This window comes from Homalodisca vitripennis, chromosome 3 (assembly GCF_021130785.1).
Source record: "Homalodisca vitripennis isolate AUS2020 chromosome 3, UT_GWSS_2.1, whole genome shotgun sequence".
Lineage (NCBI taxonomy): Eukaryota > Metazoa > Arthropoda > Insecta > Hemiptera > Cicadellidae > Homalodisca > Homalodisca vitripennis.
This window is the reverse complement of record NC_060209.1, coordinates 15,022,474-15,036,632: the sequence shown is the minus strand read 5'-3', so window position 1 is coordinate 15,036,632 and position 14,159 is coordinate 15,022,474. Positions and strand designations below refer to the sequence as shown.

The 14,159-nt window shown below is 34.9% G+C and overlaps 1 protein-coding gene across 1 annotated transcript in view; it reads left to right on the top strand.

The window, feature by feature from the left end:
- LOC124356618 (ATP-binding cassette sub-family C member 10) overlaps window positions 1–7,976 on the top strand; it is a 56,940-nt gene extending 48,964 nt beyond the window's left edge. The window contains 5 exon segments of the mRNA XM_046807723.1: window positions 1,761–1,818; window positions 1,821–1,954; window positions 3,386–3,605; window positions 3,896–4,035; window positions 5,163–7,976. Of these exon segments, the coding sequence (XP_046663679.1) occupies window positions 1,761–1,818; window positions 1,821–1,954; window positions 3,386–3,605; window positions 3,896–4,035; window positions 5,163–5,274 (664 nt within the window). The 3' untranslated portion in view covers window positions 5,275–7,976.
- Window positions 7,977–14,159: the final 6,183 nt, after the last annotated feature.

Below are 14,159 nucleotides of genomic sequence, written 5' to 3'. Positions count from 1 at the left end.
TTTCCCAAAAAAGTTCATGTTCATTCACGGTTCATGTGCAAAAGTTCCGGGCTGGATAGTGTAAATTTGGACAAGTTTAATTCTAATATGTACATACAAATATCTGAGATACAAAAGCAAATACAGGCTCTAAATAACACACCAACTGCTGCTACCCCACAAGCAGAGATACACTTTCTAGTACTTGTAAAAATTAATCTCATCATTCGATATGTTTTCTTGGTATATTTATATAATTACAGTACCTCAAGAAATATATTCATTAAAACATTGTTACACATTCTGAGCAGAATGTGATAATGTTACTACAAAACTTACTCACCTGGCAAAAACCAGTGGAAACTAATGTTTTTCCTTTTTAAAATAACTCATTTACAGTGTTTTTACAGTATAAAAAGTATTACACAAACAATAATATAATACATTTGTGTGTTTTAAATGCTTATTTGCATTAAAACACACAATTATCAGCAAGTATAAACCACGCTATGTTCGATCACTACGTCAGTTGTCAAAAGAGGAAAAATGTTTAAAAGAATCTAATGAAAATCGAGTTCAATCATTAGGTCGATTGTAATACTAGGACAAGACTAGTGTCATAGTTTCTGTCCTTGGAAACAACTAGACTCTGGTGCTAGGTTCTGTAGGAAATGTAGATATTGTGTTGTACATGACCAGGACCTACCATTACACCCTCTAAGAGACGTCCATGTCACAGGGTTGGGGAGGGGAGGGGAGGGAGTGACAACTGGATATCATGTGAGCAGATAAATAGATAGGCTGTATGATATACTGTATTACTTGACGTTGAAAAACAAAGCAAGAACCAATGTTTAACCTGTTTTCCATCTTTGTCAAACAAAAATAAAACCGAAAATGATCTCTCATGGTCAAAAGTAAAAAACCCAAGCCAATTAAATAAAAACACTACACCTATAAAGGGAAGCTACATAAACTGTAAAAATAGGTGTTCTACACTTTACTCTCTTAATGAAACGACAAGTGATATGTTTGACTTTAACATTTCTTAACCCTTCTCATGCTGTAGACAGATATATTAGAATGGTAGACTTTGACCAAAACGCCAAATACGGTTATCCATATTATACATTATGTCTCTTAGAGAGCTTTTTAGTCCACAAAAGGCCTTCTATAAATGCTCCATGCTTATCACGGTTGCAAGGAAGTATTTATGAACAACCTTCACTGTGCGGCAGCGCCCTTTGTCTAACTCTGGTCGCCTGCCCGTCAGTTCTGCGTCTCCTACAGAGCCATAACCAAACATATCCGTGGAGTGTATTTCTTCTGTCTCAGTTGTCACAAGTGTGTGTCTACTACATATCTCGTTATTATTCTTCATCGTGTGGTAGTGTTGTGATAACTTTGAAATATTAATCTTGTTTTATAGTAAACATTTCAAATTTATTACATTTTACAATGAAATTAAAATTTATTTGAAATGAACAGCTGTGTAAATAGTTCTTTTTTATTTTTATCTATAAATACGCTAATTTTAAGTAAAATTTCGTTTTATACTTTTTGCTTTTACCATTTATGATTTAGTTATAATAAAAATTAGCTTTGAACTTAACAAAATTGTTTTACCTGTCTGGGCGTTATAGGAAAGTCAATAGATTTATTAGTGGCGTGCGAAGGATTAAGTTCAAAGCCGACTTAATTTAGTTTTAAATATAGATATTAAGCTTGTTACAAACAATGAAATACGATCAATTATTCATCTTGATTGTGCTATGTCTCAGAGAGCACATCAGTCCGTCTCTGCACTCTGTGACATTCAGCACTCGGCCAGCTGAGCGTGTGTGAGCGTGGTTGGCAGAACTGGGGCTGGCAAAAGCAGTCTTTTGGCAGCATTGTTTCGACTGGTAGAGCTGCACGACGGGGAGATCTCCATAGACTCTGTTAATATTGCACACATCGGCCTTATGCAGCTCAGGTATGTGTTGTATCGTAGAGCCCTCAGTTGTATCGTATGAAAAATTAAAATATTATAGTGATTTTAGGTACATTTGAATTATTATTTAGTCATTAATAATATCTGTTTTATAAATTGTTCTAACTTGTGTATTGATAACCGCCAATAATTTTTATTTGATAAATAAGTGCACTTATTATCAAACACATTATCTACTTGTGTAGATCTTGAAAAATCTTTAAATTTGAATATACAATCAAATATTGTTTAAGAACCCAATATATATTTCTGAAAAGTTAAGAACTTAGGTTTAATTACTCAACCAAACTATACAATTCGTAGTATCAAAAATTAACATCTTATTAAGGCAACGTATTGTGAAACAAGTAATGCTATTTTGCAACGACACCAATAAAAAGTGCTGAAAAGATTATTGCCCTCCTTGAACGTTTTACGATTGAAACTATTTTTATTATTATTTATGTTTATACATCAGTATAAAATAGTATAAAAACATGTTCTGAGGCTTATTAATATTGTGATGAAACACTGGTTGTGATATAATACACAGTGGTTAAAAGATGTGTTACTGAACAGTGTAACTCTCGTATTATATCTGCATCTGAGTATCTGCTTCTTGTATTAGCTGTTATTATTATCAGCTGACTGACGCTAAGTGTATTTTCTCCAACTATTTCTTTAGTGTGTTGGCGCAATTTCTTTATTAGTCCCTTGTGTCTTTTCACGACTAAGTCTACATCGGTTAACTCGTAAAGGGTTTTAAAATATTAATCAAATTTAGAAGTTTTATATTTTTTCAATTTATTGCTGCATTTGTTTTGTACATAATTAAGAATAATTTCCATTTCATCAGAAGTTCAAGTTTTGTCCTTATCCTTTTGGTAATTCTTTAGTATTCATTTTGGTATAGATTTTGCCACTGTTCCAGAATAGGTACTCCTTAGGGGTTAGATAAAACTTGGAGCTATATGTAAACTGCTTACTAAAAGACACTGGGCGACTTTAGTTCATGCAGGGTGGGGTAATATACCCCTCCGCCGCTGTGATGCCACCCTCTCCCAGTATCCCCTCCACTTCTCGGTACTCACCCGCTTGCTCCATCCCCTGACCTGGCCACTGCCACTTAGCAGCTAACCTCACACCAAAATGCAAGCTCCCCGGATACGTCTATTGCCAAATTAGTCTGTTCAATTAATATTTTATGCTTGTATAGGCCCACACACAAAAATACAATATACTTATAGAATAGGTAAGTAGCTGCAGTGTAAACAAAATGGCGCGAGCGAGACACGACCCACACAGCTGATAAAACTAAGACGAGGAGATGTCCCACTCCCCAACATTGGAGAGGGGCCCTCCTGCGCGTGGCTGCTCAGATATTTGCTTTTGCGCAGATTTATTTGCAAGCAGTTTATATTATTACTTGTGCAGGTCACGGATGGCTGTGATCCCCCAGGAGGCAACACTTTTCAAGGGCACGGTGAGAGAGAATGTGGATCCACTGGGTCAGTACACAGATGGCAGTATTTGGACTGCTCTGCATCGCTGTCACTTGGCGGGTGTGGTACGTGACCTAGACGCAAGCCAGAACTTGTCAGCTGGGCAGGCGCAGCTGTTGTGTCTCGTGCGGGCCGTGCTGCACAATGCTAAAGTATGTATTAAGAAGAACTTCGGCTTCATATTTTTTCATTCTGATATTCTGACGTAGTACTTTGTTAAATCTAAATAGCACATCCCCACTCTTTCCTGGCATAAAGTAAATAGCAGTGATTGAGCCTGGAAAGAAATTGATTGCCAAACAATTGTTGCCAAATCCAGCAACACGTTTTACTACGTTATTTAGTATAGGATAATAAATACACTAAGTACAAGCTAATATACACTGGTTTCCTCGTAAGTAGTGGTATTACCAGTAACAAGTTGTTGAATGGCTGTTGTCAGATCCTTTGCGTTGACGAGGCCACCGCTAACGTAGATGAGGAGACAGACAAGCTGATACAGCAAACACTGCGAAGCAACTTTCGTCAGAGCACGGTCATCATCATTGCACACAGAGTCAGAACAATATTGGACTGTGACAGGTCAGTACATTGCCTCATGGGTGTCAATGGTATAAATCTGTACTCTCTTTAAATGTCGGAAGTTTATTTGAAAATCTTCACAATATTGTTTTACTAGGTAATTTTATTGTTTAACTTTTACCATCCACATCCTGTCCTCAGGTGTTTGTGTTGCAGTGAAAGTCTGCTGCTTCTAACGCACGAATTCCTTAGCTGAAGAGACAAATCGAAGGCGAAACAGAAAGTCCACAAATATGTCAAGAATGTTACCTCAAAGAATAAGTTTGCATTGACACGCAATCCATAAGCGTTTTGGCCGTCATGGAATAACGGATCCCAGAAGGGTGACCGATCTCTTTGTGACAAAGCCTTGTCGCCTGGACAAAGTATCTTGCATAATTGATTTATGACTCAGTTTGCGTTTTCGTTCCCAGATCCTGTTTTCGTTCTAGATTTCGGAACTCATCAGCATGGCGAAGTAGCCATGGAACTTGGAAATTTGCATTACAGCTGGTTCTGTTTGTATTTCCCCTTTTTGTATTTTGGTTACCTTTTTGGGATAAGTTAATCTGTGACGGCTTAAACGCTTTTGGATTGCGTGTCAATGCAAACATATTCTTTGAGCTAACGATCTTGACATATTTGCAGATTTTCTGTTTCGACTTCGATTCGTCTCTTCAGCTAAGAAGTTTGTGCGTAGAAGCAGTAGATTTTCACTGCAACAGACACCTTAGGACAGGATGTGGTAAAAAGTAAACAATAACATTACCTTGCCAAAGTACTGCATTTTGCAAATCCGACTTTGTCTTTGACCCTTTTGGGATCCGAAAGCTCTTAGAGTTCGGTCACCTTTTGGGATCTGACTTTGTCTTTGATAAATTTTTTTACTCTTACTTGTAAGACATCACAACTTGTAGATATATAGGTTTCACATACTTATTATTTAAGCCACTGAGCCCATTCATATCTAAGGCTTGCGGAACACTGTCAACACATTTTGATCACCTTAGCATTAAAAGATTCTCATTTCTATAAATACCCATTTGCACTAAGGTTCCAACACAAATTTTTAATTTAAGTTTCTATCGTGTATGATTTAATTTTAAATTTCCTCACAGGCTATAAGTTAATGTTTAAAATTTCCGCAGGGTGTTAGTTATGGGCAGTGGGACAGTCCTGGAGTTTGACAGTCCAGACAAACTGCTGCAAGACAAACACTCGCATTTCTACCAACTACTGCACCAAGACTACGATTCATAATAAGCCAAAAACATATTGTGATTTTAGCTTTAGGTTTTGTAATAATGTAAAAGAAAGTTACTGTCCAGATGTATATTGTATGTCAAACTGTCCATGTTCTATCAGTCATCAGTAAATTGTATCAGTAAGAATGTCCTAAAGTGCCTGATGATTGTTTTACTTTAGCAAACCGTATTTGTATAAAGAAAGACATGTACTACAGTACATTATGTTTATAAATATTACTTTAGTTGCCAAAATGTTATTTAATTTATTTGTACATATTCAGGTAGTGAGTGCAATGTTGTTATTTTTATGTGGTGACATTCTTTTCAATTAACTATTATTTACCGCTTTATCTTGTAGAATTATGGGTAATTAATAATTTGAAGTAAACCGATTTTATTATTTATCAAATTATTGTGCCATTTTTAAGAGAAAAACTAGTGTTTGATTAATAGTTTTATTAAAAAAATATAAACTTTGATATATAAGTGATGTTATTAGGAGGTTCAGAAAGATATTCTTGTTTTTACATTAAGCCCGTTCTTAAATAACTTCTTTTATTGGTGTCTTCTTATCACAGTTTACTTCTTATTACTCAACTACAAAGATCAATTAAACCTTAATGCTGAAATATTTACTACCAGATGGGTTCATGGGTTGGACTGAACTAATTCAGCAATAAAAAAACAGGATCTAGAAAATTTTTTGTCTTTTTAAAATATAAATTTTGCATTGATGAAGCATTTTTGTTGTATTTTCTAGTGTAGTGATACATTTGAATATTGCATAGCTTTAGTTAGGGTAGGCTTTAGTTTTTTTGTTAAATTTTAAAAACAAACTCTGAGCCTTCTTTAATTGACAAAACCTTGTTTTAAGAGTCTTGCCATGCCAATTTCCATGTTATTGCCAGTTAAAAAAAACTTTCAGCGCAGGTGTAGTGTAGAATACAATATTTTTACCAATCTAACAACTTTATTATACAGTAGCATTTCTGTAAAACTGTATCGTCAATGAATTGTAAACGGTCTTACATAAATACCAAGATAGTGGATTGTTTGATTTTAAAGATCAACAATTATGGTATTTTATTTAGATAAAAATGCTTCTAATTTTCATTAGAATCCTTGAGTAACTAATACTTTTTTATTACTATTCCTTAATATTAGATAAACAGAATAATTTAACTCAACAATTTAGGTCTAAAAATGTAACATGAACAAGAACGGTAAAACAATCGGTTAAATATATAAACGATTGTTATTTATACTTTTGACACCTTGAACTGCAGTTGTATTGCTTCAGAAAAAAGTTGTTTGAAAGTAATAATTTATTGTTTTCCAAGATTATTTATTGTATTGTAGACTTTGTTAAGTGATTGGTAATTTATATATAATGGAGTAAATGAGCATGGACGGGTACATTCACCAGAATTTAATTCATACTGTGATTGATCATATTAGATTTCAGTTGTAATAAAAGTGATGTAGTGTAAATGCTTCAAAATATTACATTATTGATGTAAATACATTTGTATTATTTTTTGTTACTAACTTATAATTTGGCTGATTAAGTGAGTGTTGAAATGTTGAATAAAGTAACGTTAACGTATTGTCAACTAATGTTGATCTTTTAAAGGGAAAAACAGTTAAATGTTAATAAAAATTTACATTTTGGTTTCCTGGATGTTTTTTCTGCAGGAAAATATGCATTGCATATAAAATATACATAACATGTGAAAATGACACATTTGAGCTCTAAAATGGTGGCCAGAAAAAAAATTTATGTACAGACCGTAGCACCGTGCTTGGAGCGTAGGGAGGGAAGCGAGCGAGAGACTCAGACTTCTCCCCCTACATTTCCCCTCCCGTGCCGTCGCGGTAAGACGTATGTACAGTCCACTCTGTTCTTTGCCCGTTCCAAACTCCTTATAGTCAACTTACGCATGAATTCTGACAACTGCGATAATTTAATATAATTTGACACATACTGTTGTTTACTCCACATACTATTAGATACGGGGTTTTACAGCCATAATTCTAGAAATAGTTTCAATTACATAAAAGGGTTTTTTTAGCCTACCGGTTTTCATTAGCAAACCCTTGTAATGATTTAAAGTTTTAACCATGTATTTTACAGCACATTCTTACTAATTAAATGTGATATTTAAAAACAATAAAACATCAAACAAAAACTTATAAAAGTGTAAATTAAGCGTTTTACTTAATCGCTTACATTTACAGTTATTTATGTGATACAATAATAAAATCATACCATGTAATTTAATCGCCCAGCTCTTCGATTCCGGACAGATTTCCATCTGCGGCATTGCTGTCCTCAGATTCCAGGAAGTCGTCTTCTTCACTTGAATCCTCACCAAGATTGATAACGAAAGATTCGATAACATTTTCAATTGGTCCTTGATTCCCTATAAATTCTAATTCCTTTTGCCTCTTGGCCGGGCGAAGAGGGGGATAGGCTTCTCTGCGCATGTGTCAGCCGCACGCCATTCACCAAGCGGCTATCTATACCCGCAGTTTTTTCAGGTGATGTTGTACCTGAATAATTTGTACTTGTTATGATTTCATTAGTTAAGGTGTAGTTAATAGTTTATTTTATACCATTTAATATTTTATCTTAATCTATTTGAATGTTATTGTACTTGTTACGGTGGAACCAAATATAAGCAATATGCAATAAAAATATTTTCTGAAAAATTATTGGTTTTTACTACGTATACTTTACCGTTCCTTGAGCTTGATGGATGATTCCCTTTACAATGTTCCTCATTACTGGAACATTCCCTATCATTATGCCCTTCTTGTCCACAGTGGCTAATGTTTCCGGATTTGTACAAATTTTACTAGGGTGACCGAATTTCTGACATCTATAATACCTCTGGGATTTCTATAGTATGGTCAGACAGAGATTGAGAGGTAACCTGATTTAGGAACATGATTTAGGATTAATGTAGGAACATGAGAATGAGTCCCGAGAGTTGGTGTTTGGACTTCCTTTACACTCTTCATGATTCTCACCAGTCTGTAACTTGAATGTCACTCAGTTCTGCCTTTATCTCATCCACTGACATCAAGTTGAACACAACTGAATATGATTCCCTTCAATGAGTTTTAAGACAAGACTTTGGTGGCTTGACGGTTACTGGGATTTAAAGAAAAAAGCGGTTAATTTTCATTATGTTAATGGGTTGTCCATCAGCTGCTTCAACCAATAATGTTCTGTTTTGAAGTTTCTTACCAGAAGTCGGTTGTTTGCCAGCTCCTACCAATGCTTTGTCCATAATGAAGGGACTCACTTTATTAAGGTTTTTACCATTTTCTCCACGCCTTATCATCACAAATCTTGGTAGTATCCTTTATAATTATCCCACGCTACTTTCTTTATATGTGCTTCATCATTTTTATCGGATTCCGAATAAGGTCTTGCTTTTGATATAGATCAGTATTTAGATCTCTACAAATACAGTTTGCCCATTGGTGGGGAAGGGTTTGCTGCTGCCATGAAGGGATTTTACCCACGGCATATTGCTGAGTAGTGTGGGATGATTGACTGAGAACGGGACATGCCCTCGGGCCTCTCACAAACCGTAGTTGCAAAATGAACCTATCTCAGATCCCCGAGGTTTTATCATTTGGTAAGGCAGGTATTCATACACAACTTGGACAAGAAATAGTGAAGTGACTCCTAGACATTTTCAATGTTGAAAATAGAAGAGGGTAGACAAAGTTGGCCAAAAATAAATCAAGGTAATTCAAGGTTGGAATCTAATTTCAAAGGGAAGTAAAATGAAGATCCCTTGAAGGGAGCATATCACAAGTAAGAGGAAGTAGTGACATACTCAGCTCGGGTAAACCCATGGTCGCCATCCACGTACTCATAAAGATTATGAGCCTCTGAGGGTAGAATAGACATAAGATGTCTCACAAAGGTTAATGCACCGTACCAGTCAATAGAATTCACTAGTGATGCACTATGTCCTGGCAGTGGTAGGTCCTAGGACTGACTTCTGGATTGCGCTGTAAACAGTATTCTAGTAAGACTCATGTGTTCCACCTCTCTTGTGGATATAAACTAGGAATATGATGTGTCAAAGGAGAATAACAAGACATAATTTGTTATAAACAGCTTTCAATAATTTATTTCGGTTATCAGTGGACTAAATAAATAATATAATGGCACTATTATGACATAGCATATAGTGACAAAGGCACCCTTTCTTACCCTTTAATCTATATTATGCTTGATTTTTGTAAATTATTGGACTTTGACAGAAATGCAACACATGAAATTATTAAGATTAAATTGATTATAAATACTTACACATATGAGGTACAACTCAAACACCTGTCAATATGGTAAAAATACAGCTTTACATTCACGGCCAGTGAGTTTAATAAAGAAACTGAAAATGCTTGTAGGGAGAGACTAAAAATTAAAAATATGGTAGAGTTAACTTCTCCCAGCATTATGTTATAGAGCTATTGATCCTCATGAAAAGGATTTTTCTTATATTCACCTTTGAAGGTATGATAAACATTATTTATTTTATTATTATGTTTATTATTATTTATAAACATTATTATAGACAAAATTTATTTATTATGTACTTTCATACTTTTGTGCAACTTTACCACAGTTTCTTTATTCAACTAGAGGTCTGTAAAAAATTTATTGTTTAATAAACATTACCAATTGTGACAATCATGTTTCACTCCTCTATAATAATAGTTGTGTATACATTGTATTATGATATTCAAAGTTCACTTTGATTAATTGTTGCCCTAACTCTCTCCTGGTCATAAAAGTCATGACAACTGACAAGAAAATTATATTTTCAACACACCCAAATAATTATATACTTAAAAATATAGTCTTAGCAAATTTTGTAAAAAATGACTGATATTTCGATAACATGATCAAATTGAGCCGTGCAACATCATTGCAGGCCAAACAACTCAGGTCAAATTTTTGGTTACAACACTTTGAATAGCTGACACAACACTTGTTTTTTATGGTTGTTAATCCCATAGTGTTTCTGTTTCAATATTGTATTTTTGTGTTAATATTTAATTAATTTTCAATCATTTGCAATATTACTAGTACTTAAAATTCATCTTCAACTATTACTCCACATCTACTTCTAGAGTATGGTCGACTAAGGCGTAGTTTTTACCAGTTCTCAGGATAATCCATAGATTACCTCTTAAAATTGCTTTCTAAATTCTATTTAATAACCCTGAATATGTCAATTGTACAAAAATAAAAAGGATGTATTTAAAATATTTTTCAAGTGTTGGTAACAGTTTATTTATAATTACAATATGAAAAACACACAAAACCATCATTGTAATTATGTGTATTGTTTCTTTACATGTGTTGTCACAAAAAATTAAAATAAACTTTATATAAATACATCACATTAAAAAATGTACATGTGAGTGATTAGAAACTTTAGAAAATTTTAGTTTACACCAAAGAAATTCAAGTTTTTACTTTTTTTTTTCTTTTTTAATCTATTAATTTTTTTCAATATAATGCCTAATCAGAATCTTCAAGACGGAAACATTTGATATTTAACAGTTCACTCAGTTTACCGTATTTCCACTAGATATCATTTGGATATTCCTTACTGTGCTTTAGATGCAGGAACTAACCAAATTATTTCATTTTCATGAGTGTGGCTAACCTGTACACTGTATTATCTGACAGTTAGTTTACATTACGTATAATGATGGATCATAAAAACTTGCACGATTTTCAAGTTGATGAGATTTTTGTAGTGATTGTTAATTTAAATTTATTGCTAAGTGCTGCTGTATCTTTATTTGTTTTTGTGCAACAATTGTTTCAAAAATTTTATATTTTAGTAAATTATTAAAGAAAGGACAGTGAAACCATGTAAATACTACTAATTATCTACTATGTAAAGAGTTTGATGACTTTTTAACATTCAGTGTTTTTAACTATGAATCTTGTTCTAGAACAAAATAGAATATGACCAATATGCTAGGCCTATGAGACTAGATTTTAATTAGGCATACGTACAACTAGGCGTTCCGTGAGACCTATACGTCTAATACCACCTACATTAGTATTTTTTCTGAGTTTTTAACAAACATATGATCTAGCTTGTACAACTCTATTATTAATCATTTACACTTTCCCTACATGTTTTACGTAAACCTCAGAAAATAACAAAAACCCAAAATGTTGAAGGTTTTAGTGTTACATTTATAGTTTATGAACCAATATGAGTCCTATAAGTAACATTGGTATACTTATATGTAAAGATAAAGAAAATAAAAACATACTGTATGATAAATTATTGTATGCATAGGCTAGGACAAGAATATGGTTTTCTATGAGATAACATAAATAAGCAGTGACAGTGACAATCATTACAAAATAATATGTATAATCTATGTATTTGTTACAAGGCCAGGCATAGGTATATTTTGGTCAAATAAGTACACATTTTCATGCCCTATAAGTATAAAATACTAAATTAGATCAGATTAGTTCTAGTAAAGAAATAGGCCTAAATTCCGTTAGCGTAGAAAGTAGTAATTTGGTAAACTTTAGGAAGATTAGTCAATAGTGTCCAGCGCTGTAGAAAGGTTTATCAGGGTCTTCGTTGGTCTCAAATAGATCCTCCAAGTTCTTCTTCTTCAGTGCTCTCTTATTTCTAATCACCTTTTGTAGTTCTTCATTTTCCTCTCCGTTTTTCGAAGACAGTCACTTTCAGGCAATTTCATTGGATTCACTAAATGCTTCCCAAGACGCAAACTTTTTTTGTCCTGAGGGAAAAGGACGGTTCGTCCCCGTGCTTAGTCTTGAAAGGACCTTTGCACCTCCCTTACTTTAATTTTGTGTCCTCAAAGTCTGAGACTTTTGCAAAAACCGATCAGATTTGAGGGCTCCTGTTCTCTAATGTCCTTGGGGCTGAGGAGATATGCTCCGAGGAATCTTTTCTGAGATGGCAGGACAAACTAACCAAATATGCTCTGCTGATTCCTCCTCTTCTCCACAGAGTCTACATTCGCCAGTTTGGCTAAGGCTTAGGCTAAGGCTAAGGCTCATAAGATGCTTCCTTAGAGGGGCATGTCCTGTCAATATCCCTAATATCAGTCTTTCTTATATCCTCCTTACTCTGATCTAGGAGAGCTGCCCACCCTTTAGCATAAGGAAAGATAAAAATTTTGGATAGTCTTAGTCCTGAGGCTCTACTCAAAGTAATGTTTCTTATCCTCTTTTCCCAATCTTTTACAAGAGCTTTACTGTTGGAGAAAGCTATCCCGCAACCTGGCTCTGACCCCACCATTATGGACTTTGCTCCCTTTTTGGCGAGGATATCTGCTTTTTCATTTCCATGAATGCCCTCATGGCCCGGCACCCAACCGAGTCTTACTCTGTTATTCATAGCCAGCTCAGCTACAGCATTCTTACAGGTAATTGTCATATTAATGGCCGGAGCGGCAAAATACGAGTTTCGTGTTATTAACTTATTGGAATCGTCCTACAGAACAAAACAATATAAGGTTTGACGGGGTGGGAATGAGAAATAACAAAGTTCTAGAACATGAAAAATGGAACAACTGTTCAAGCGCGGGGCAATATTTCCATGTTCTACATCCACATCGGGCATCACGTGACCTTTTGTGACCATGATTCATCCTCGTGATGACGTCATCGGATGCGGCGCCATCTTTGCAAACGTAAATGAAAAATAATACTGAAATGAGCAGAATTTTGATCCAAATGAACAATGTTTTTCTTAAATTTGCGAGTGCCTCCAGCCATCAGCGCAGGCTTGGCAGCACCTAAGGTGCTGCCAAAGCCCACGCTGATGTCAACGAAAGAAAAACATCCCTCGAGATAGTACCTATCAGTAAAATATCAAATTCTAGAGGGGCTGATCAGAAATATAAATTGAATAGTTATGGAAAGGCAATTATGTACCATGTAAAATCTTAATAAATCATGAATACCCCTAATATGAATACGTATATAAATGGACATTAATAGAGAACACATACCATTAGTGTGTTCCACTGAATGTACAGAAACTAAATAATCTCGTTTCGGTCGAAACGTAAACTCTTAACATGCCCGACAAAACACTCCGACACACCAATTCACTACGATTGGTCGAACTAGTGGATGGTTCATCCATGATCGTCACGCACTCACTCGATTCAACCTACAGTACACGTTATCTCTGACTTCTGCCCCAGAGCGCTCAGATAACAGATACGCTATCAGTCTCACCCCCAGATAATATTTACAGATATCCAGACACATATAACATTAAGCATTATGATAACATTAAGAACAACTATTTATGTATATACCCTCTAAAATCATGTTATTTGTCATTTGCACCCCCTAAAACCATATATATTTTTTGTTCAGGAGGATGAGCAGAATACGTTGATAACGTCAAATTCGTGATTTGCCACCTCGGCCTTTAATCTTATAATTTCCTTCTTACATTCCCAGACTGCTTTCGAGTCAAACGAACAGGTATCAAGTGCCTTTAGTGCAGCCTGACTATCAGATAGTACCAAGTATTTTACTCCTTTTGTCCTCATTTGTATGAGTCTTCTAGAGCATGTCTATTGCCATGACTTCCGCTTGAAAGACCGTGGCATTTTTTCCCAGGGGCACTGCCATGTTAACTTCTGGTCCGTATATTCCGTATCCTGCCCTAGAGTCAAGGCGTGAACCATCTGTTTAAAACTTCATGACTACCTTTTGTATGGGTAGGTCTCCTTTTTAATCCATTTCTCCCTTCCATCGATAGAGACAGCATATGGTTTTTCACAGAAGTATTTCTTAATTATTGCTTCTGACACATTGGTTAGCATTTCAGCCTTAGGAAA